General features: G+C 44.1%; 1 protein-coding gene across 6 annotated transcripts; it reads left to right on the top strand.

The window, feature by feature from the left end:
• The first annotated feature begins 3,119 nt into the window (after positions 1–3,119).
• LOC309836521 (uncharacterized protein) lies at positions 3,120–24,120 on the top strand. 6 transcript variants are annotated; one of them, XM_082676605.1, is made up of 5 exons: positions 3,140–3,161; positions 3,773–3,834; positions 11,060–11,084; positions 14,957–15,047; positions 22,058–24,120. In XM_082676605.1, exons 3-5 carry the CDS (start codon positions 11,073–11,075, stop codon positions 23,485–23,487), a joined length of 1,533 nt encoding a protein of 510 aa, XP_082532731.1. In that variant the 5' UTR covers positions 3,140–3,161; positions 3,773–3,834; positions 11,060–11,072; the 3' UTR covers positions 23,488–24,120. The 6 variants fall into 6 exon arrangements, with proteins under 6 accessions (XP_082532726.1, XP_082532729.1, XP_082532728.1 ...); XM_082676604.1 differs by having other exon boundaries at positions 3,145–3,161; positions 3,769–3,834; XM_082676600.1 differs by lacking the exons at positions 3,773–3,834; positions 11,060–11,084 and adding an exon at positions 18,166–18,292 and having other exon boundaries at positions 3,120–3,161.
• Positions 24,121–24,838: the final 718 nt, after the last annotated feature.

The following is a 24,838-nucleotide window of genomic DNA, read 5'->3' as shown; positions in this document are numbered from 1 at the left end:
ATCTAAGTTCAAATTTGTTTTCTTTTTGGCAGTGGTAACTATTTTAGTTGTTTCATCTGTGCTAGAAAATATATATTCTCTATTTTTATGTCACAGGGTCTAATATTATAGTCATATTGAAACCAGGCACCTCAGATTGGGACTTGAATCCACGTGCCGGGACTCGAACCCAGCTAAAACCCACAGTCTTCCAACTGAGATCACACAGAATTCAGTGAAAGACAAGAATTCAGTGAGGAAGAATTCAGCGAGAGACAAAGTGACAGTTAAGAAGTGGATTTATTTAGAGAGAATCACACTCCACAGACAGAGTGTGGGCCATCTCAGAAGGTAAGAAAAGGCGCCAGGGTATGGGGTGGTCAGTTTTTATAGGGGTGGGTAATTTCATAGGCTAATGAGTGGGAGGAGTATTCCAGCTATTTTAGGAAGAGGGGGGGATTTCCAGGAATTGGGCCACTGCCCACTTTGTGATCCTTATGGTCGGTGTTGGAACTGTCAAGGCGCCTGTGGGTGTGTCATTTAGCTTGCTGATGTGAATGTATACTGAGGCTCAAGGTCTAGTGGAAGTAGGCTTGTCCACCGTTTTGGACCCATTTGGTTCTAATCAGTTTATGTCATGTTCTCGGGCTATGTCATTCTTTCAAAGGTTGTTCCCTGCCTCCTTCCCTCCTGTTTCAATATAATAATAACATAATAATTAAACAAGGTTTAATATTATAATGATATAATAATCAATATATAATCATTAGGTCAAAATAGTTCCTTGTGGGAATTCCCTGGTGGTCCAGTGGTTAGGACTCCATGCTTTCACTGCATAAGTTCGTTCCCTGGTCGGGGATCCCACAAGCTGCTCGGCGTGGCCAAAAATAAAAACAAACAAACAACAACAACAACAAATTAGTTCCTTATGTTTTTCTTTCTTTCTTTCTTTCTTTTTTGGCTGTGCTGTGCAGCTTGCAGGATCTTAGCTCCCCAACCGGGGATTGAACATGGGCCACTCAGTGAAAGCCTGGAATCCTAACCACTAGGCCACCAGGGAACTCCCTTCATATTTTTAAATCTTTAATAACTGGCATCTGTTTTTTGATAGGGCAAGATGTTGGGGCCCAGGGTGGGCCACCCCAAAATGTGCCTCAATGGTGTATTGATTATTTTGAATTAAAGCTACTTAAGAAACGGCCAATGCAGGGGGACACTTCGACCCTCCTTTTCTATCTCCTGAAACCAGGAAATAAATCTTTCATGTGAAAGGTTCATTCCACGCATCTGGAGGTAGAAGGACAACCCTTATGGCCAGAGATGGCAAATTCGGGCGAGATGCCTGTATAAACCTTACTACTTCTTTAATTTACTACCCCAAGCTCAAATTCTGTTTAGATTCTTCACTAATTGAGCACCCGAAGCCTAAGTTTCTTTGTCCTGCCAATTCCTCGCAAATCTTTTTTCTTTGTCTAAAAAGTATAAAAGCTACCTGCCTTGTCCCCTTCTTAGGTCCCTGTGAAACCTCCATGTGCTCGAGTTAAAATTTATTTCTTTTTCTCCTGTCGTTACCTAACCAAACTTGGGTCTGCTCACCTGAGCACAGCTGCCAATCTACTGACCAATCTACTGACACCAGGTTGTGGTGAAGGAAAATGCGGCATTTATTGTAAAGGCACCAATACAAAGAGGACGGAATCCTCATGCTCAGAATCGTCGAACTCCCTGATAGTTTTGGGGGAGAAGTTTTCATAGGCAGAATTTGGGGTGAGGGCTGCGGGGTGTGTGAATTTCTTCTGATTGGTTGGTGGTGAGATAACAGGGTGGTGCTCCAGGAATCCAGTGCTCAGCCTGAAGTTACCATCCTTCACCTGGGTGGGGGCCTTAGTTCCTGCAGAAGAACTCAAAGATATTATTATATATGTTCCTTGAGGAGGAACCAGGACCCTGCCCCAAGGCTGCACTACTGCTTCTTGACTGCCCCTCCTTGTTTCTGCATTCCTTCCCTTCCCTAATTAGCAACTGTTTGAATCTGCCCTTTGGAACTCAGGGAAGGTCAAGGAGGCTGAATGATGACTATTTTCTACAAACAAGAACCAGGGACACAGAAAGGACTTGTACCCAGGAGGGGCCCATAGGGTCCTGCTCCACTTTAACTCCACATCAGTTCCCCAGACCAGTCCAGCCTCACTGGCAGGACTCCAACATGCTCACAAAAATAGCTTTTGATTTAAGCCGTTTTCAACTGCGAAGAGGAAGACATCTTCCTCTTCCAACATATGTGGCCCGCACAACTGCAGCTTTTACCTTAAAACTGTGAGAGATAGTGTTACCAAACTCAAGTTCGTGTGCCCGATGCACAGGGAGGCCAAAGTGAAACGTCAGCGTTTTGGAGGAGATAAAGTTTTACCGCAGTGTCAAGCAAGGAGAAAGGGTGGCTCATGTGCAAAAAAAAAAAAACTCCCCAATGGTTTTCAGGGAGAAGTTTTTAATAGGCAAAATTTGGGGTGAGGGCTGCAGGGTGTGTGACTTTCTTCTGATTGGTTGGTGGTGAGGTAACAGGGTGGGGTCCAGGAATCTTGCACTTAGCCTGAAGTTACCATCCTTCACCTGAGTGGGGGCCTGAGTTCCTGCAGAAGAACTCAAAAATATTGTTATATATATTCCTTCAGAAGGAACCAGGATCCTGCTTTAATCTCTGCACTATTATTTCTTGATTGCTCCTGCTTTTCTTCTGCATTCCCTTACTTCTCTGATTAGCAACTATGTGAATCTGCCTTTTGGTACTGAAGGAAGGTCTAGGAGGCTGAAGCCTATTTACTATAAGCAAGAAGGGGGACAATAGAAAGGATCTGTACCCGGTAGGGCCCGAAAGTGTCCTGCTCTGTTTCAACAGTAACTTAAAGTAAGCAGGAAGCAACAGAGCTGTACAGAAGAAACAGACAAGCACTTCCAAATCCTGACAACCCAGAGGCACTGAAAGCGAAACCCTGGCCCCGCCCCTGCTTTGGCCCCACCCCTGCTTTGGGCCCGCCCAAGCCCGGCCTCTTTTACGTCTCTACGTTCCCGCCCAGCCCAGGCCCCGCTTCCAAGTTGCCCCGCCTCTTCCCTTGGTGCTCTTGCGCAGTTTCCTGCAGACCCCGGAAGCGGTTACCGCGGAGCGAAGGTCGCCCTACGGGATCGTGAGTTTCATCTTTCTTGTTTAAACCTGCGCTTTGCGTTACCCCGTCCTCCATACCTGGGTCTGAGGGTATATTGGGATCTTAAAATCCTGGCACTCCTCTTCCACCCAAAGTAAATGCAGACGTCGCCAGTGAGAGGTGGGAGGGGGAGGGGGTGGGAGTGGGGAGGTGCCGCTTCTCCTTGTTTTTGAAATGCGCGAGCTGCACGCCCCTCAGACTCGCCCACTCGGCCCCTGGAGGGCAGCGCCGACTGCCCCGCTTCAGAAGAGGCCGCGTCCTCTTTATGATCCTGGGATTCTGGAGAGTCCGCCCCGTTTCCTAAACACACCCAGTTCCCTTCAGTTCGCACACTCCTCAGCCGGGTCTTTAACGCTCCCCAGGCCTCCTCTTGTTGGTCACCGCCTCTTCTCACCTTAAGTTGGGGGAAGAGGCTAAGAAAGGGCCTTTCTTGAGTCACCCAGAGTTTTTCTGTCCCGAGTTCTACCCCACTGGATAATGTGCTCTATTAATGTGGAATTAATAGGCGGGCATCTAATCCCATCTGTTGACTAAAAAAAAAAAAAAAAAACCACCACCTAGAAGTTGAGAATTATGTTTTATTTGGCAGACAGATCTGAGGACTTAAGCCCAGAAGACAGCCTCTCAGATGGCTCTGAGGGACCGCTCCCAAGAGGTAAGGGAGGAGCCAGGGTATATAGGAGTTTTGCAACAAAAACCAGGTAGTTAGAACATCAAGAGATGAGTTAATTTAAGAAAACCAGACATCTCCAGTTAATGAATTTAGTGCTTTTCTGCGTATGGGAAGATGCGAGTCTGGGCTCACTGAAATAATTCCTTTGGTACGCACGTTAGCTATCTAGGGCTGGCATCCTGCTTTTGTCCACCCTGAATCCCCTTAGGGAGTACAGTCGGGGTGGCTGCAGTGGCTCTTGGCTTGATGGCCGCAGCGTCCTTTGTTTAGTGGTGTGGCAGGAGACATTCTTCATCCATACGGCCCATTCCTGGGTGAATGAGGCACAGACCCACCGAGAGAATGAGGAAAATGAGAAGAATGGGGAAGAGCCGTAAATAGATGGCAAAGTGAAGGACAGATGGATGAGCTCGCCAAGAGACAGAGTTACTGCCCTCAAAAATAGAACAGCCAATTATTTTACCAGCAGAATGGGTTTATTAAGGAATTGCAACACATGACAGGCAGACGGTAGCAAAACACCATAGGCAGGTCCAACAAGTCAAGGAGAGGAATGTTGCTTTATAGAGGAAAAGGAGGAAGTTGGGAGTGGTTGTTTTGAACAAAAGTCCCTTGAAGGGAAGCGGAGAGTTTGGAGTTGGCAAGGCGATTCCCATTGGCTGGGTTTGTTGCGCGGCAGCGAGGAGAATAATTCATTTTTTTCTTTTCTTTTTTTTTTTGAGAATAATTCTTGTTTGAGATCTGTAATTGATGTCTTCCTGTTGGCGTTTGTAATTGACTTGTAGTGCCCGAGGGCTTTCCCTTAAAGCCTCCAGATTGATGAGGTTTCCCTTATTCTGTTTCACAGAGTGAAAGAATAAGCTGAGAAAGTAGCAGGGGGAGAAAAGAAGATACAGATTATTTAGAGTGTGTGTGGAGGGTCCTCCAGGGAGATGAAGGGGAGCAAATAGGGAGAGGAGGCCCTTGATCAGCAAGAAGAGCGTGGATAATAAAGGGGGATGCGGGGCATTTTACCCAGAGTGGGGAAAAAGGATAAAAGAGTTGGGCAAACAGCAGCTTTGAGCTGGTACAGAAAGAAGGGGCAACGGGAGACAAGAGGAGCAGAGCAAGCCGCGGGTGCCAGAGGGTGGGGACGTGTCAGGTGTAACAGGAAAAGAGCAAACGTAACAGAGAGCAAAGATGGGGGAAAAGAAAGAGGCAGAAATACATGAAGATTTGAGTCTATCCAGGGAGACTGGGCAGAAAGAGCAACAAGAGGGGAAACAAGTTGCCAGAATGGAGTGGAACCGGTGTGAGAGGAGGAATAAGACAGAGAAGGGGAGAAACGGCAGGACAGGGGAGGAGACCAAAATGAGCAGAAACCTAAGAGGGAAACACAGAACAGCCAACAGAAATAATGAGAGAGGGAAACAGGGAGCTGTGAAGAGAGGGAGCCAGATGAGTGGTGAGTTGACCGGATGTGGGTGATGAAGTGGCGAGATATATTTATTTGTGACTTCTAATATAATGCATTGAAAACGTGGTTAAAATATGCATGAAAATGACATTTGCAAAACTCCTTTCTAAAAGGCTTGTGCATTTTGTTATTATTTGTATCAGAAGATAACTTCCGTTTGCAATTGACGGAGCAGTGATTTGACTCGGTTGTGGGTCACCCTATTCCCTTTTCCCAGCATGGGGTAGAGGGTCACGGAGATGAGAAGGAGGGCAAGAAATGACTGTCACTCTGTGGTGCCCTTTGTTTTTGGCTGCACCTCGCAGCTTTCGGGATCTTAGTTCCCCGACCAGGGATCAAACCCATGTCCCCTGCAGTGAAAGCGCAGAGTCCTAACCACTGGACTGCCAAGGAATTCCCTACATGGTGCCTTTTTATTTTATTTTTTGTTTTTTAAAGCTTTTATTTAATTAATTTATTTTTGGCCGCACGACACAGCATGTGGGATATTATTTCCCCAACTGGGGATCGAACCCGTGCCCCCCGCATTGGAAGTGTGGAGTCTTAACCACTAGAACACCAGGGAAGTCCCCATGGTGCCTTTTTAAAGGAACACTAAAAGTGCTGTTTTTCATAATGGATTTACTTTTTTCTTCCTAATTCCTTTACAGTTAATACATTGCTTTTTTTGAAGCTTGAAAGAAATCTTCGTTTATTCAGTTTACACTTTTCTATAAATAATTTTTAACTTCTGACATAAGCTCTGGCGGCCTTCCATAGCAGCTCATGGCATTCTTTTCAAAGTATGACATATTTTCATTTAAAAAAAATTTGACTACGTAATTCATTAGATTTTCTTTTTCTTCAATTTTTACACTATTTCCCTTTTAAATTGTGTCCAGTACAGACTGAGGCCTGCAGGCTCTCTGCTCTTTGTTAGAAACATTCTTTGGACTCTAGTAAATAAATTTAGTTTCTTCCAATGTATACTTTGGTAAGGATGTCAATGATCTTTTGTCTTAACAGTCTAAACCTAGTTTAACCTAGTTTAAAATTCCATTTTTAAAATTTTTATGTGACCTATTAAAATAGTGAGCTGTGAGCTACCAAGTAGATGTTTCCCTCAAGTCTCTCTTGTCCACTCTCTGCAAATGTTGAAGGATGGTCGGGATTGACCTGGAACCTTCTTCCAAAAGAGCCCAGCAGTTCATGATGGAGAAATTTGCTCAGAGCTTATTTCTGTAGGTGACCCTCTAGCAGTGCTGTCAGCAGCAATTGCTATGTTCAGAATTATGTATTTTGTAAATGTTTTACTGTAATTTTTCTGGAAAAGAGGAGTTCATTGCTTGAGATCAATGTGATCAAACCTTGAAATAGAAGTTTCCTTTGCTCAGGCATGTGAAAGATGGTACTGGAATTTTTTTTTTTAAAGATTTTTGGATGTGGACCATTTTTAAAGTCTTTATTGAATTTGTTACAATATTGCTTCTGTTTTATGATTTGGTTTTTTGGCCACGAGGCATGTGAGATCCCAGCTCCCCGACTAGGGATCGAACCTGCACCCCCTGCGTTGGAAGGTGAAGTCTTAACCACTGGACCGCCAGGGAAGTCCCGGAATTTTTTTTTTTTTTTTTAAAGGTCAAAGTGCTATGGCGGGTGGTGGGGGAAAGAAAGGTTTTTTTGTTTTATTTATTTATTTATTTATTTATTTATTTATTTATTTATTTATTTATTTTTTGGCTGTGTTGGGTCTTCGTTTCCGAGCGAGGGCTTTCTCTAGTTGCGGCGAGCGGGGGCCACTCTTCATCGCGGTGCGTGGGCCTCTCACTGTTGCAGCCTCTCCCGTTGCAGAGCACAGGCTCCAGACGCGCAGGCTCAGCAGTTGTGGCTCACGGGCCCAGTTGCTCCACGGCATGTGGAATCCTCCCAGACCAGGACTCGAACCAGTGACCTCTGCATCGGCAGGCGGATTCTCGACCACTGTGCCACCAGGGAAGCCCAGTCCCGGAATTTTTAAGGGAGATCGATAAGGCTCAACTCTGCCCACTGGCCCCTCCAGGCCACCTTTTCAGAATTCAGTTCCGTCTGGTTCTGCTCACTCAGCTCAGACCTTCTCAGGGTAACCTGATGAAATGACCCCCTCTCCGGGGCCCAGTGAGCCCACCTCAACGAGGAGATGATGGGCTAAAGCAGCAACTCTGAATCTGAGTGATACCAACCCCTGAAACGTTAGTAAGTTTCAGTGTGTGTCTGCATGTGGCAGTTCTTGGATGGAGTGCCCAGTTGCCATGAGAATTCTTTTAATGGGTCCTAATCCTCCAGAACGAGGGCGGAGGGGGGAAGGCTGGAAGCAGGGGCGTGGGCGCAGACAGCGAGCCCATCTGTAGCGGGCTTATCCCTGCCTTAGGATGGTCAGGGGTAAGTCTGTGGGTAAATCGTGCCACTACCTGGCGTTGAATCCTCCGTTAGCTCTCCTCATCCTCAGCACAAAATCCTGACTCCTCCCTGTGGCTGCTCAGCCCTGTGTCATCCTCAGGGCCCTGCCAGTGTCCCCAGCCTCATCCTGGGAGCTGACCCTGTTCTCATGGTTCACTCTGCCCCAGTCACATTTTCTGTTTCTCTGGTCCCAGACACCAAAACCTTTTCTGTCTTAAGTCCCTGCTCTCACCCTGAATCGTCCTGGCTCTGGCCCTTTCTCCTCCTTTAGGTCTAGGCTTAGAGATGTGTTGCCACCCCTCCAGGCCATTCATGTCAGGTTCCCTTCACCAGTCAGTATCTGTCACGTTAGCGCTGGTTTTATTGTCTCCAGACCAGTCACTCATATCAGAAATGCTCTTCTCTGTTGATTATTTTCAGTCATTCCCATTGCCTCTCCATTGGAGGGCACAGAGACTATCTTGCTTACAGGACAGCTGCCGCCTCTTACATTGGGGTTGGGCTTCGGCGCTAGGGCTGTGGGTTGGGCTGAGTACTCCTCAGCATAGATCAAGAGGCAGGGATGGGGATGGGTGGCATTTTGCTTCTGGAAATTTCAACACCAGTTAATCTAAACCTCCTGTGGTTCCTTATTTTACTCAGAAAGGAGCAAATCCCTGAGTACCTGGTGTCCTCACCCAGTGTGCTGAGGTGTCCCCACGTTCGGCCTGCTGTGTCATTGTCTTACTTTAACCCCCAGGTCTTCCAGACTGTGCGTGTCACCAGGGACGAGTTACCGTCTTGGGCAGGAGCTTTGCCTTCCACCAGGTCACCTTCTTAGAGTCAGGGACCCTAATTTCCCTTCACCAAGGGTGGGGAGAAGGTCAGGAACCTAAGGGGGCATGAAAGAGGCACCTGCTTAAGAGGTAGGGACTCTTGTAAGTTGCTGTGAGTGGGAGAAGACGAGACAATGGTAGCCTCTTCGAAGAGATCTGGGGCTTCTCTCTCTCCCTGTGATGTCCTCACTGAACTCACTACAGCCAATTTTCAGCTGTGGGTTTGTTTTTTGTTTTTGTTTTTGGTCACACCCCTCGGCTTGTGGGATCTTAGTTCTCGACCAACCAGGCATCGAACCTGGGCCCTCGGCAGTGAGAGCTCAGACCCCTAACCACTGGACCACCAGGGAATTCCCTCAACTGTTTTTAAACCAGAATGCGTGTTGTCCCTGGTTGCGGGCAGGTGTTCCCAACAGGGCTCACTTCTTGGCCTCCATACTGAAGGCCCAGTGTCCTTCTGTTTGCAGTTTGCATGCAGTACTGCACTGTCTGTGCCCAGAGGTCCCTGTGACTTTCAGTCCAGTTTGCTCGTGTGGAGGTGGAGTAGAAAAGGGAGGAAGCAGAGGGGAGCCCATAGGCATCTCCAGAAGGGCCGTGGAAGCTAGAGCGGGCCTCTAGATAAGCCCAATGAATAGTGTGTGCACCTGTCCCAAGTGTGTTTGCGGGATTAAAGGGGTGTGTGGAAGCGTTGGCAAGGGAGTCTAAGATCTGTGAAGAGCACGTGGAAATGGGTTAATGGGTAGTTACGGGGCTGCGTTTTGGGGTGCCGCTGTCTTAAGTCAGGTTCCCCGGGACACAGATGCCAAGACTGAGATTTGCATATGTGGGTTTAACGGGGAAACTCATGGGCGCACTTGAGGAATGATGGAAGTGGAATTCGGCCGAGAGAAACGATATCCTGCAACGTTAGAACCAAGGCCTGAGCTGAGCCCATAGGGAGCTGTGGGTGCAGGAGGATGGGTGCCTTGGTCCTGAGGGGCTGGATCTAGCGGGCGCCCCCCAGCACCCACTCCACACGGTGACTTCCGTGGGGTTTGCAGGAATCACTGCCCAACCCAGAGGATTTATAGGGAACGTCTCAGAGCATATTTGGGGGGTACCTTTGGTATCTGGGGTTATTTTGAGTCGCAGGCTAAAAGGTTTCCCACGCATTTTGGAAGACTCGTGAGAATTCGGAGTGTTTCTGAAAGATGCTGGCGTCTCAGTGGGGCATGTGCATCCCTGTAGACATCTCTTTTTCTTTGGTAGATTTTGGTCGTGCCAGTGTTTGGGGTGGAGTCATCATGAATGAAAACATGATGTCTTGTTTCAGTAGGTCCTTGGGTGTCTCTCTATGTGTTATTCCGTTGTGAATTCATGAGTTATTGGGGCTTGTGGGATTTCATAGCAGGAGCGGGGTTCGTCACGGAGTATCTGGGGAGGCTGTGAGACCCCATGGGAGTTTGTAAGAGCGTCTGATTCCAGAAGGGGAACAGCTCAGCTGGCAGACGGTTTTCATTAGGGAGAACTTACTGAGAGTCCGTAGGCAAAACACTGTAAGAGAGCTTACAAGGGGGCCATGATGTAGGGAAAGATCTGTGAAAAATCAGAGGGCAACGACACCCCAGCGAAACACCTGCAGCAGAAAGGCTCATCCTTGGGACTCTTTTTGTTTTGTTTTTTTTTTGAACTATAGTTGATTTATAGTTGTGTTAGTTTCAGGTATACAGCACAGTGATTCAGTTTTATACATATATACATAGAAAAAAAAATATATATATATATACTTTTTCAGATTCTTTTCCCTTATAGGTTACTACAAAATATATAGTTCCCTGTACTATATAGTGGGTCCTTATTGGTCATCTGTTTTATATGCAGTAGTGAATATTTTAATCCCGAACTCCTAATTTATCCCTCCCCCTCCTCTCCCTTTCAGTAACCATAAGTTTGTTTTCTTTGTGGGTCTATTTGTTTGATAAATCAGTTCATTTGTATATTTTTCTTTTTTTTTTAGATTCCACATATAACCGATATATTTGTCTTTCTCTGTCTGGCTTTACTTCACTTAGTATGAGAATCTCTAGGTCTAGGTCACACTCTCCTTGAAAAGATACAGCCTAGCTTCCTTGCTGCTAGGCCAGTGGGGATTACTCTCTACTGGTCACACATAGCGCCACCCACCCACCCACGCAGAGTCACAGTGCACCTGGGGGAGCAGAGAGGCCAGATGTTCCAAACTCACTTTGCAACAGGGATATATCTTCAGCAAGGAGGAGCATGAGGTCCTGGGTAGGCAGCTGGGGAGAGGATGGGGAATGTTGGCTTTCGGGGGCGACAGCCCTGATAGTGGCAGGGAGACTCGGGAATTGGAGAAGGGGAAGCTCTGTTCATCCTCACTGGGGGACCCTCTCTTCAGCAGTGACTAGTATAGAACAGGGTGAGCTGGTGGGTTCATATTCAGAGAAAGGGTGTCTTCTTTCCGACCAACACACTTGCCCCCAGCACACCCTTCTCCCTCTCTCTCTGCTCTCTTCTCTAGAACAGCGAAGGTGATGCTTCCGCAGGTGAATGACCTGAGATTGGAAACATGGTTTGTCTGTTTGTGCCTCTCCTGTGTCCCCTCCCTTCAGGCCTTCCACCTTCCTCTCTAATGTTCTGTTCAGACACACCCACTTCCTGCTGTTCAACCCTCAGTTTGCACAATCCCAAGACGCTTGGATTGGGGGCTGTGACCATTTAAGCCAATGTCATAGCAAAGTGAGAATTTACACACCAGGACCCTTCCTCCATTGAGGAGTCTGGGCAGCCAGGAGGCCTCTTCCCTTTCTGCCGAGGACAGCCTCTTTCTTTGCTAACATGCATCTCTCCTCTCCTCCTGTGGCAGCCACCTGTGGATCAGCTCACTGCGATCCTGGTGGAACTTGCACTTGCCCTTGCCACCTTTTGAGAGGGCGGAGAGTGATTTGAGTGAAGGACTCTCAGCTTGACCACCCTCCTCCTCTGCTCCTGCTTAGCTCCCCCCTCACTTGTGATGAAGGCTAATCAGTCCCCCAGAATGAAGGCCACGCCAGAGGGCATACAAGTAGCGCTTGGTGTGTGTCTGACCTGGCAGTCGTGCCCCAGTTGCCAGCCCCACGCAGTCTCCAGACAGTATGGCATCCTTCCTCCACTGCATATTCAATTTGCCTGTCTCAGCAGTTGCTTTGGTCGTTTGTTGTTGTCGTTTTTGTATTGTTTTTGTTTGTGGTTTTTAATTGATGTATAGTTGATTTACAATGTTGTGTTAGTTTCAGGTGTACAGCAAAGTGATTCAGTTATTCATATATATATATATATATTCTCTTTCAGATTCTTTTCTGTTATAGAAAAGAATAACTCCATTCACTATCTTGTACAAGATAGTGAATAGAGTTCCCTGTACTATACAGTACGTTCTTGTTGGTTATCTATTTTAGACATAGTATAGTGTATATGTTAGTGTATATGTTAACCCCAATGTTTTGGTCATTTGTAATGGTGGTATTGTCCATCTTAAACACGCTTCCCAAATTTTTTATTCACTCCTTTCTTCCATCTTTAAAACAAGACATTCTCTATTAACTACATTTCCCTCTCTAGTAAGTACCCCTTTTCTGTGCCCCATTTCAGAGCACAAGGCCCTAAAAACTTGTTTATATTCTTCAGTTCTTCACTTGAACCTTATCCAATTAAGCTTTCACATCCTCCATGTCACTGACACTTTCTTTTTCAGAGTCACTGATGACCTCCTCATTTCTTTTTTTTTAAAATTTATTTTATTGAAGTGTAATTGATTTACAATGTTGTGTTAATTTCTGCTGTAGAGCAAAGTGATTCATTTATATATATATATGTGTGTGTGTGTGTGTGTATATATATATATATATATAGTTTTTCATGTTCTTTTCTGTTATGGTTTAATACAGGATATTGAGTATAGTTCCCCTTGGCAATCACCAGTCTGTTCTCCATGTCCATGATTCTGTTTCTGTTTTGTAGATAAGTTTGTGTCATATTTTATTTATTTATTTATTTATAATTTATTTATTTATTTTATTTATTTTTGGCTGCATTGGGTGTTTGTTGCTGCGCGCGGGCTTTCTCTGGTTGCGGTGAGCGGGGGCTACTCTTTGTCGCAGTGCATGGGCTTCTCATTGCAGTGGCTTCTCTTGTTGCAGGGCACGGGCTTTAGGCGCGCGGGCTCAGTTGTTGTGGCTTGCGGGCTCTAGAGCACAGGCTCGGGAGCTGTGGTGCACGGGCTTATTTGCTCCACGGCATGTGGGAGCTTCTCAGACCAGGGATCGAACCCATGTCCCCTGCATTGGCAGTTGGATTCTTAATCACTGCCCCACCAGGGAAGCCCCTTGTGTCATATTTTAGATTCCACATATAAGTGATATCATATGTTGTCTTTCTCTGACTTACTTCACTCAGCATGACAATCTCTAGGTCCATTCCTGTTACTGCAAATGGCATTATTTCATTCTTTTTTATGGCTGAGTAGTATTCCATTTTGTGTGTGTGTGTGTGTGTGTGTGTGTGTGTGTGTACGTACACACCACATCTTCTTTATCCATTCATCTGTCAATGAACACTTAGGTTGTTTTCATGTCTTGGTTACTGTGAATAATACTGCTATAAACATAGGGGTGCATGTATCTTTTTGACTTGTAGTTTTGTCTGGATATATGCCCAGAAGTGGGATTGCTGGATCATATGACAACTCTATTTTTAGTTTTTGAGAAACCTCGGTACTGTTTTCTGTAGTAGCTGCACCAATTTACATTCCCACCAACAGTGTATGACCTCGTTTCTAAATCCAGTATTTAACTTCCTGTGCACATTTGCTTTTCCTGTCAGCAGCAGGTGGCACAGGTCCTCACTCCCTCTTCCTTGAAACACTTTATTTCCATGGTTTTGAGGACGTCCCAGTAACCTTTATAAACCTATCTACCTATTTGTTTTATTTTCTTCTCCCCTCCCTGTTCACTTCTTAGCTCCCTCTGCTGAATTCCTGATCTCCCTGGTCTCTGAATGTGGGTGCATCCCAAGGCTGAGTCCTGGAACCTCTTCTCTGTCTATACCCGCTGCCTTTCCTCATCATCTCATCATATGGCTTTCAACACCACCTACGTGTCTCACAGTTTATCCTCTCCATCCAGACTTCTGCCTTAAACTCTCAATCCTGTGTCCAGCTGTCTCCTCGACATCTCTGCTGGGGACATCTAACAGGAATCTCCACCTTAATTTGTCCAAAACTGGTCTTGACCTCCCCCAACCCTGTTCCGCCTGCCGTCCTCCACATCTCAGTTAAGGGCAACCCTGTGAATATCTCGGCATTGTAAATGCATTACATTATTTGTAAGTGTTTTAATGTATAAGATAAAAGAAATATTAGATGTTTACTTAAAGTGAGAGAAACAATACATAGTTTCTAAAATTCTTTTGAGAGATGGGCGAAAAACGCTTGGAGACCAAGGCCCTTCGTCATCAGCTTCCTCCGGTGCCTCTCTGACCTCCCCTCCCGCGCACCTCCTCACCCTGCTGCAGCCACCCAGCCCTCTTTCCCTCTCCAGGGATGAAGTTTGTACTCTCAGGGCCCTCACAGGGGTGTCTCTCTGCCTAGAACTATCGGACTCAGGAGACGCAGGTGGCAACCACGCTTCCTCCGCCAGGTCTGTGGTCTGATGTCAGCGTCTGAGTGGAGCCTTCTCTGACCAACCCCCTCCCATTTAACATGCCAGCCACACCCTCACCCCCACCTCTGGTCCATGACACTTGCTTGACGTGTTTTCTTCTGCCCCTTCCCCTTCCACTGCTGGGTCCTGGTGACAGCAATTCACCACGGGTCGAAAAGAGACAGAAAGAAGGTGGGAGACGGGCCCGGCTTGCCTCCCGGCTTCACGTTAGACGGATGAGGCATTTTGCAGATACATGTTTTGTACCCCTCCCCCATCAAAGAGTCTTCGTCAAATTTAGTTGGGTGGGGCATAGCCCCAGAAATGTTTTAAAGTGCCTCCAATGATTCTGATCTGTGTGCTGCACTGAGCACCAGGGCTCTGTATCTTCCCTTTCTGAGGCTGAGATTAGCCCCTGGGAGAGGCAAGGGGATTCTGCTCCACGTGGGGATGGATCAGGGCTGGTCTGTGACCTGCAGGGGATCATCGGGTCCAGCTGAGGTGCCCGCTGCTGCTGGGTACGTGAGGGCCTCACCAGGAGGGGAGCGAGATCTGAAGAAAGTGTGGGAAAACTCACCTGTTGGTCTTTTACGAGTTTACTGTCCTGAGCCCCTCCTGGGACAGTGGGTAGCAGAGGACCGTCTATTCCACATGCTGAGGGCTTCCCTGTGTGTGTGGTGGTGACTCAGGAAGGGGGTGTGTTGATTCTGAGCATTAAACAGCATCTTTTCCACTTTCAGGGTCGACTTGAAAGACTCATATTGCCTGAGGAAGAAGCCCTGAAGAGGAGGAAGAGGAAAGAAAGAGGAGTCTGGAATGGCTCTTTCTCAGGTAAAGTCATATTCTCAGTTGTTTCTTCTGTCTGTCCTTCCTGAAATGCCCTTCTTTGGACTCACTGATCTTGTCTGACTCTGAAGTTTCCTGCCTGACACCTGTACAGTCATAGCCACCCGGGGCCTTCCCTCAGGGCCTGTCATCTCCACTTAGATTCTGTCTCATAATGACCCAGTGACGTGGAACTTGAAGAAGCTCCATTGTGGTCATCAAGAGACAACTCTTATTTCAGTAAATTTAAGTGTGTATATGTGTGTGCATGAGTGCATGGATGCTCAAGCCCATGGTTTTTATAAAATACATATCATTATCTCTAAGTAGGTTAGGTATGGGAATTCCCTGGCGGTCCAGTGGTGAAGACGCCACGCTTCCACTGCAGGGGGCACAGGTTCAGTCCCTGGTCGGGGAACTAAGATCCCACAAGCTGCGTGGCGCGGCCAAAAAAATTATAAATAAATAAATAAGTTATATATTATTTAGTTGTTGAAATTATAAGTATTTTTCATTGCATTAACTTTTTTCTACACTATGACATTAATGAGTTAAATAGTTATGAAAAGAGTAACATGTATGTGCATGTGTGTGCATGTCTTCATGATGACATTTTATGTAGTTCTAGGTTGTTAGCCTTGAACTTGTTTCAAGTTTCCTCAGGGAACCCTCTGTCAATGTACCTTTGATGCTTTTATATGACTTAAATTCTTTAACGTTTAAATTCAGAATCTAAACACCTGGGTTTATATGTTTGTTCTACCATCTTTAGCAATTTGACCTGAGGCAAATTTCTTAGAATGTCCGTGACACAGCTGTCTCTGCCTTAAGATGGAAGGGACCAGACCTTTTTTTTTTAATTGTTTTAAATTTGATATTGGAGTATAGTTGATTAACAATGTTGTGTTAGTTTCAGTTGTACAACAAAGTGATTCAGTTATACATACACAGGTATCTGTTCTTTTTCAAATTCTTTTCCCATTTAGGTGATTACAGAGTATTGGGCAGGGTCGCTTGTGCTATACAGTAGGTTCTTGTTGGTTATCTATTTTATTTTATTTTTAAAAATTTATGTGTTTATTTATTTATTTTTGGCTGCATTGGGTCTTTGTTGCTGCGCATGGGCTTTTCTCTAGTTGCGGCGAGTGGGGGCTACTCTTTGTTGCGGTGCACGGGCTTCTCATTGTGGTGGCCTCTCTTGTTGCAGAGCACGGGCTCTAGGCGTGCGGGCTCAGTAGTTGTGGCTCGTGGGCTCTAGAGCACAGGCTCAGCAGTTGTGGCGCACAGGCTTAGTTGCTCCGCGACATGTGGGATCTTCCTGGACCAGGGCTTGAACCCATGTCCCCTGCATTGGCAGGCGGATTCTCAACCACTGCGCCACTAGGGCAGTCCCTGGTTATCTATTTTAAACATAGCACTGTGTGTATTGTCAATCCCAAGCTCCCAATTTATCCCTCCCCACGCCTGACCAGATCTTTTTATTATGTTTTTTTTAATTTTACTTATTTATATATTTTAAAAGTAATTTTTATTGGCGTATAGTTGATTTACAATGTTGTGTTAGTTTCAGGTGTGCAGCAAAGTGAATCAGTTATACATATACATATATCCATTCTTTTTCAGATTCTTTTCCCATATAGGTTATTACAGACTGTTGAGTAAAGTTCCCTGTGCTATACAGTAGGTCCTTGTTGGCTATCTATTTTATATGCAGTAGTGTGTGTATGTTAATCCCAAACTCCTAATTTATCCACACCCCCACACCCCCTTTCCCCTTTGGTAACCATAAGTTTGTTTTCTATGTCTGTGAGTCTGTTTCTGTTTTGTTTATTGATTTTAATATTTTAATTTTATTGGAATATAGTTGATTTACAATGTTGTGTTACTTTCAGGTGTGCAGAAAAGTGAATCGGTTATACATGTATCCACTCTTTTTTAGATTCTTTTCAAATTTTTTTTAAATTTTTTAAATTAATTTTTTTTGGAGTAGAGTTGGTTTACAATGTTGTGTTAGTTTCTACTGTACAGCAAATGAATCAGCTATACGTATACATATATCCCCTCTTTCTTGGATTTCCTTCCCATTTAGGTCACCACAGAGCATTAAGTAGAGTTTCCTGTGCTATACAGTATGTTCTCATTAGTTATCTATTTTATAAGTAGTATCAATAGTGTATATGTGTTAATCCCAATCTCCCAATTCTTCCCACTCCCCCCATTTTCCCCCTTGGTATCCATACATTTTATTTTCTACATCTGTGTCCGTATTTCTGCTTTGCAAATAAGATCATCTATACCATTTTTCTAGATTCCAGATATATACAGTAATATATGATACTTATTTTTCTCTTTCTGACTTACTTCACGCTGTATGACAGTCTCTAGGTCCATCCATGTCTCTACAAGTGACCCAATTTCGTTTCTTTTTATGGCTGAGTAATATCCCATTGTATATATGTACCACGTCTTCTTTATCCATTCCTCTGTTGATGGACATCTAGGTTGCTTCCATGTCCTGGCCATTGTAAATAGTGCTGCTGTGAACACTGGGGTGCATGTGTCCTTTTGAATTACGGTTTTCTCAGGATATATGCCCAGTAGTGGGATCGCTGGGTCAGATATTTTTAAATTTGGTATTACGTTATTATACGAGTTGGTACATGCAAAGTATTTAGAGGAATGCGTAACACATGAGGAGTGTTCAAACACTTTTTGAGATTACCGTTGCTGTCATCACCGTTTCTTTAAAGCCCCTATAGACGTTGTCATCTTTGAAGATGTCATTCCTGCTCTTGTTCCTCTAGACATTGAATATAACTTGGTGTGTGGAGCATATCTCACATTTCTATACAGATAATCCTGTGTTGATTGTGTGTGTGTGTTTCTTGTATTGTCCACAAAAATGGGAAGTCCACACCGATTTAGAGGCTATCATAACCTCTTATGGAAAAGTGTAATAAACCAAAATTAGGGACACATAACTTGCTCAAAAATACCGTAAGTGGATCTGCAACAATACTCACTTCAGTTCAATCGATCCTTTCCCCTCTCTCTCCTCTTCTCATTTTGTGTGAAAATAAGGACTCTCCTCATGGCCCGTTGGTGAAATGTGTTTTCATTTCAGACACAGTTGACATTCAAGGATGTGGCCATAGAATTCTCTCAGGAGGAGTGGGAATGCCTGGACCCTGCTCAGAGGGCCTTGTACAGGGACGTGATGTTGGAGACCTACGGGAACCTGCTCTCCCTGGGTGAGGATAACTTCCCTCCAGAATTCGGGACCTGTCCTTGGGTATCTTTGCATTTTCCCTTGTGTGCCTCTTGGGAACCCCTACATTGCCTGCCTGAGATCAAAGCCCTGTTGACTCAGAAATGAAAAGCTTCATAATGTAGCATGAGGACTTTGAATTTGTCCTTTCTTCTTGGAAGAGAGCGAGATGTCTGCATATTTTACTACGCTCTGTGCATTCAGAAGGAGACAATCAGTGGGTGAATTTTTGAAATTGTTTGTTTAGCTTTATTGAGGTGTAGTTGTCAAATAAAATTGTAATATATTTAAAGTGTACAGCGCGATGATTTGATATACATATACATTGTGAAAGGATTCCCATCAAGTTAATTAACATACGTTACCTCACATACTTTTTTTTTTCTTGGGGAGAACACTTAAGTTCTACTCTCGTAGCACATTTCAGTTTTATAGTATTATCCATTATAGTCATCACGTTTTACATGAAATGTTCAGACCTTATTCATCTTATGACGGAAATTGTGTGCCCTTTTATCAACCTTTCTCCATTTCCATAACCCCCACCCGGGCATCAGTTATTCTACTCTGTGTTTCTAGACCTGGTTTCTTCCCTCATCATTGTACTCTCTCCCACTGATTGACTGACTGATGGCTGCGCCGGGTCTCAGTTGCGGCATGTGGGCTCCTTAGTTGTGGCATGCATGCGGGATCTAGTTCCCTGACCAGGGATCAAACCCAGGCCCCCTGCATTGGGAGCGCAGACTCTTACCCGCTGGACCGCCAGGGAAGTCCCTGCACTCCCTCCCTTTTAGATCTCTTCCTTTTTGCCTCATGTCCTATAGTTAAGAATGGGACAATATTATGCTACTTGCTAAGTCAGTTTCTCTTTTTTCCTAAGTCAACATTTTAAGTGTCCGAATGCATTTATCTTCCCACAGATTGGCAAGTACACACACTGCCCACATGCCCATTACTTCCTAGTCTCTACGCTTATTAACATTTTTTTATTCTCTTTTTTTTAATTGAAGTGTACTTGATTTACAATGTGTTAATGTCTGCTGTTCAGCGGAGTTCAGTACATTCTTTTTCACATTGTTTTCTGTTGTAGTTTTCTTATGACAGGGCCGAAAGTAAGCTCATCACACGAGATGAATTGTGCAGAAGCACAGCAGTAGAGGGCTGCTGCTCGCTCAGGCAATACAGCGCCGTCTGTCCTGCTGTGGTGACTTTTATTTAAGCATTGTCTATGTTTACATCTTAAGACTTGTTTTCTTAACATTCCAGAAATGCCAAAGCAGCAACATATGCTTTTATTTATTATACAAGCAACAATGGGCTTTCTTGAAGACATGCCGTGCTTCGTCCTTGAGCTCACAAGCAGCACAAGGACATCTCCTCGTGTTCCCATCATTCTGATTATACTGAAGTAGCACAAGGACGTTTCCTTGTGTTCTGATTATACCGAGGTCATTTCATGGATCAGTGCCCAGAGTATCCAGGACTGCCTGCAGTCCTGGCTTATTCGCCCGCCCTCGGTTTGCCGAGGTGGGGCTCATGGGTCACATCTCCTTTCCATGTCCTCAGTTATTCCACTACATTTTCCATTATGGTTTACCCCAGGTTATTGAATATAGTTCTCTTGCTTATTTTTCAAAACACATTGTTTGTTTTCTTAGTTTTGAGTGTTCTTTGTATAACCTGGACACAAGTCCATGGTGAGATATCTGTTGTGCACATATTTTCCCCTAGTCTGTAGCTGGTGTTTTCATTTTCTTAACAGTGTCTTTTTTAAAGAACTTTTAAAAAATTGAAGTATAGTTGGGAATTCCCTGAAGGCCCAGTGGTTAGGACTCTGCACTCTCAATGCTGAGGGCCCAGGTTCAATCCCTGGTCTGGGAACTAAGATCTCGCAAGCCGCTTGGCCAAAAAAAAAAAAAAAATTGAAGTATAGTTGATTTACAGTGTTGTGTTAATTTCTGCTGTACAGCAAAGTGATTCAGTTATACCTATATATACATCCTTTTTTATATTCTTTTCCATTATGATTTATCACACAATATTGAATATAGTTCCCTGTGCTGTACAGTAGGACTTTGTTGTCTGTTCATTCTGTATATAGTAGTTTGCATCTGCTAATCCCAAACTCCCAATCCATATCTCCCCTGCTCACCCTTCCTCTTGGCAACCACATGTCTGTTCTCTATGTCTGTGAGTCTGTTTTTGTTTCATTTGTGCCTTTTTTTTTTTTTTTTGCCATGTGGCTTGCAGGATCTTAGTTCCCCCACCAGCGATTGAACCCTCACCCTCAGCAGTGAAAGCACAGAGTCCTAACCACTGGACCGCCAGGGAAGTCCCATGTGCCGAATTTTAGATTCCACATATGAGTGATATCACATGGTATTTGTCTCTCTCTTTCAAAAAGTCAGTAGTCTTAACGTAAATTTCAGTTCCCGTTTTGTGTTGGTTCTGGAACAGAAGCCTTGCTTTTTTTTGTCTTCAGAAGGATTTGTTGAGAATGTCACAAACAATAGTTTCATATAATTGCGGTTGCTTATTACTTATACCCTGGTTTTATCATAGCTTACTAGAATATTTTATTTACTAATTTTCTTTTTTTTAATTGAAGTGTAGTTGATTTACAATGTTGTCTTAATTACTGCTGTCCAGCAGAGTGACTGAGTTATACCTACACATACATACATTCTTCTCCATATTCTTTTCCATCGTGTTTTATCACTGTTTGCTAATTTTCATTATGATTTATAGATGATGGCTTTTCAGTGGGTATTATGCAGTATAACTGACTCACATCACTGGTTAGTGTTGCAGAATGGCCATTCTGAGTGAATATAGTTCTACGACTTTTATAACTGGTATTCAGAGAATTACTGTATTTTTATAACATTGTTTTATTAAACTTCATTTCCACTTCTAAATTGCGATTTATTTATATTACTCATTAGTTAAAATTATGGCTTATTTACCATTAGAGTACTGTGCTTTAGCATTTATTGGTGCACAATCGATATGCAGTAAATATGTGTAATATCTTTATCTCTTCAAATCTGAAACCGCCATATGTTTTTTGTGAAGTGGTGTGTGCTTTGGGGTCATGGTACAAAAATACCCCTTCTTTCAGGGCTAACATGGGTACACTATGGGTGTTTCAGCCATTGATTGTTTAAAGTAGGCTTCCCTAAAATTAATTTGAAATACATGTAATCACCCTTTCTCTCTCTTTTTTTTTTCCTAATTTATTCATTTTTGGCTGCATTGGGTCTTCATTGCTGCACGTGGGCTTTCTCTAGTTGCGGTGAGCAGGGGCTATTCGTTGCGGTGCGCAGGCTTCTCATTGTGGTGGCTTCTCTTGTTGTGGAGCATGGGCTCTAGGCACGTGGGCTTCAGTAGTTGTGGCACGTGGGCTCAGTAGTTGTGGCTCGCGGGCTCTAGAATGCAGGCTCAGTAGTTGTGGTGCATGGGCTCAGTTGCTCTGTGGCATGTGGGATCTTCCTGGACCAGGGATCGAACCGTGTCCCCTGCATTGGCAGGCGGCTTCGTAACCACTGCGCCACCAGGGAAATCCCACCCTTTCTTTATGAAAGAATCTCATTCCCTTTGTGTTCCTAAAAACTGAAGATCATGGTTGCAACATTTCTTAACTGTTCAAGATATGTAGTACCTCTGATACAATATTATGTTCTTCAATATGAAATATTTCTTTCAAACTGTAATTAATAGGAGACATACGATTCTTTATGTCTTGTAGATGCCTCTCTTAAATGTGTGATCAAGGAATCCGCACCAAAAGAGAACAGTCATACAGGGGAAGTGTTGCAAACAGTGTTGTTGGAAAGACATGAAAGCTGTGAGACTGAGGACTATGGCTATAGGGAAATCCAGAAAAATGAGCGTGACTTTGAGTACCAGTGGAGAAGTGACAAAAGAAATCACAGAGGAGTGCCTGTCACCCATAAAAGAAATCTCACTGGTAGAAGAGATCAACATGGTAGAAGAGATGAAGGAGAGAAGCCTATTGAAAACAGGCTCGGACTAAGCTTTCAGTCACATCTGGCCGAACTGCAGATATTTCCAACTGAAGGGCCATTGTATGAGTATCATCAAGTTGAGAAGTCTAACAACAGTGGTTCCTCACTGTCGGTACTTCAGAGAATTCTTCCGAGTGTCCAAACCAACATTTTTAATGAATACGGGAATGATTTCTGGCATTCTTCATTACTCACAGAAGACCAGAAAGCATACATTAGGGAAAAACCTTACAAATGTGATGAGTATGACAAAGCAGTTAATCATGGCTCACAACTCACTAACCATCAGGTAATCCACACAGGTGTGAAACCTTACAAATGTAATGTATGTGGCAAAGCCTTTAACCAGAGCTCACATCTCACTAGACATCAAAGAATCCACACAAGAGGGAAACATCACAAGTGTGAGGAATGTGGTAAGGGCTTCAGTTACAGTTCACACCTTCTACGTCATCGCAGAATTCATACCGGAGAGAAACCCTACCAGTGTAGCGAGTGTGACAAAGCCTTTAGTGTGTATTCAAGTCTTATTTATCATCAGGTCGTCCATACTAGAGAGAAACCGTACAAATGTAATGAGTGTGGCAAGGTCTTCAGTCAGAGTTCAAGCCTTACTAACCATCGCAGGATTCATACTGGAGAGAAACCTTACAAATGTAATAAATGTGGCAAGGCCTTTAATCAGAGCTCCCACCTCACTCGACATCGGGTCATGCACACTGGAGAGAAGCCCTACAAATGTAGTGAGTGTGGGAAGGTCTTCACTCAGAATTCAAGCCTCGTAAGTCATCGGAGAATTCATACTGGGGAGAAGCCATACAAATGCAACGAGTGTGGCAAAGCATTTGGTGTGTATTCAAGTCTTACTTATCATCAGGTCACCCATACTAGAGAGAAACCTTACAAATGTAATGAGTGTGGCAAGGTCTTCAGTCAGAGTTCAAGCCTTCCTAGTCATCGCCGGATTCATACCGGAGAGAAACCTTACAAATGTAATCAGTGCGGCAAATCCTTTATTCATTGCTCAAACTTCAACAGACATAAGAAAATCCACACTGGAGAGAAACCTTACCAATGCAGTGAGTGTGGCAAGGTCTTCACTCAAAACTCAAGCCTCATAAGTCATCGGAGAATTCATGCTAGAGAGTAACCTGACCGATGTAACGAGTGTGGCAGAATAACACAAGTTCAAGCATGGATTGACACCAGAGAGTCCACACTAAAGAGAAATTACATCAGTGTAACATATAGGACAGAGGACTTATACAGACTTCGCAACTCACTAGACATCAGAATATACATCTTTGATGAAGCCACAAGAATGTAATGTGTGTATAAAGGCTCTTATCTGTAGATCAAAACTACAGAACATCGCAAGATTCCTACTGGAGAGCAGCTTTACAAATGTAATGAACGTGGGAAGGCTTTTTATTAAACATTCATGGCTTTGATGTCATGAGAGGATTTATACCTGAGAGAAACCAGGGAAATTTTTTTTTTTTTTTTTTAGGTACGCGGGCCTCTCACTGCTGTGGCCTCTCCCGTTGCGGAGCACAGGCTCCGGACGCGCAGGCCCAGCGGCCATGGCTCACGGGCCCAGCCACTCCGCAGCATGTGGGATCTTCCCGGACCGGGGCATGAACCCATGTCCCCTGCGTCGGCAGGCGGACTCTCAACCACTGCGCCACCAGGGAGGCCCAGGGAAATTTACTGAATGTGGAAAGGCCTTTAAGCAACAGTGTCCCCTCAGGATTCACCAAAGAATTCATAATGGAAAGAAGCCTTACAAAAGTAATGAATATTTAAAATTTCTTCAAGACTTTTTGCAACAGAATCCACATCAGAGCATTCACATGAGGAATAACTAAGTCTCAAGTTTAGTCTGAAATATTGCATACTGCAGAATAAAATTAAAAGTCAAAATATGTTAAAACTTAGGTAGATATATAGCTAGATCCTGCGGATGTTATCCTATGGTTTCTTTTCTGAATCTCTTACAGTTTAAAGTAGTATGGTTTTACATTTCACGTTTAAAGCTATGACCGATTTTGAGCTAATATTTGTACAGGTGTGAGGTTTTGGTGGAGATTCTTTCATTTTTTTTCCTAGTGTGGAAGATCAGTTGATATGGTGTAATTTTTTTCAGATTCTTGCTTCATTCAGGTTTCTTGGTACCTTTGTCAAAACTCAGTTGCAAGTAATTGTGTGGGGCTATTTCTGGGTTCTCTGTTTTGTTCCATCGTTCTGTATGTCTCACTCCACAAAATCAGTCTTGATTACTTTTTATCTTATTAGAAGTTTTGAATTGAATGAGTGATTCCAACCAGTTTATTCTTCTTCAGATATTTTAGCTATTCTAGTTCCTTTTGCCTTTCCATATAAGTTTTAGAAAAATCTTGTTTGTGCCTACAAAATATCTTGATAGAAAATGCATTAAGCCTGCCTGTCAGTTTGCGATCATTTGACATCATTTCTATGTTAGGCCTTCCAATAAATGGCTG

Source organism: Grampus griseus (assembly GCF_964374135.1).
Source record: "Grampus griseus genome assembly, chromosome: 19".
In the NCBI taxonomy this organism is placed as follows: domain Eukaryota; kingdom Metazoa; phylum Chordata; class Mammalia; order Artiodactyla; family Delphinidae; genus Grampus; species Grampus griseus.
The sequence above is the reverse complement of the archived record's forward strand: the minus strand, read 5'-3'. Positions and strand labels throughout refer to the sequence as shown.

Excerpts from the sequence above, each read along its gene's own strand:
- LOC309836521 (XM_082676600.1), top strand. Across the intron at positions 18,293-22,057 it reads CGGGAACCTGCTCTCCCTGG|ATGCCTCTCTTAAATGTGTG; the intron begins GTGAGGATAACT and ends TATGTCTTGTAG.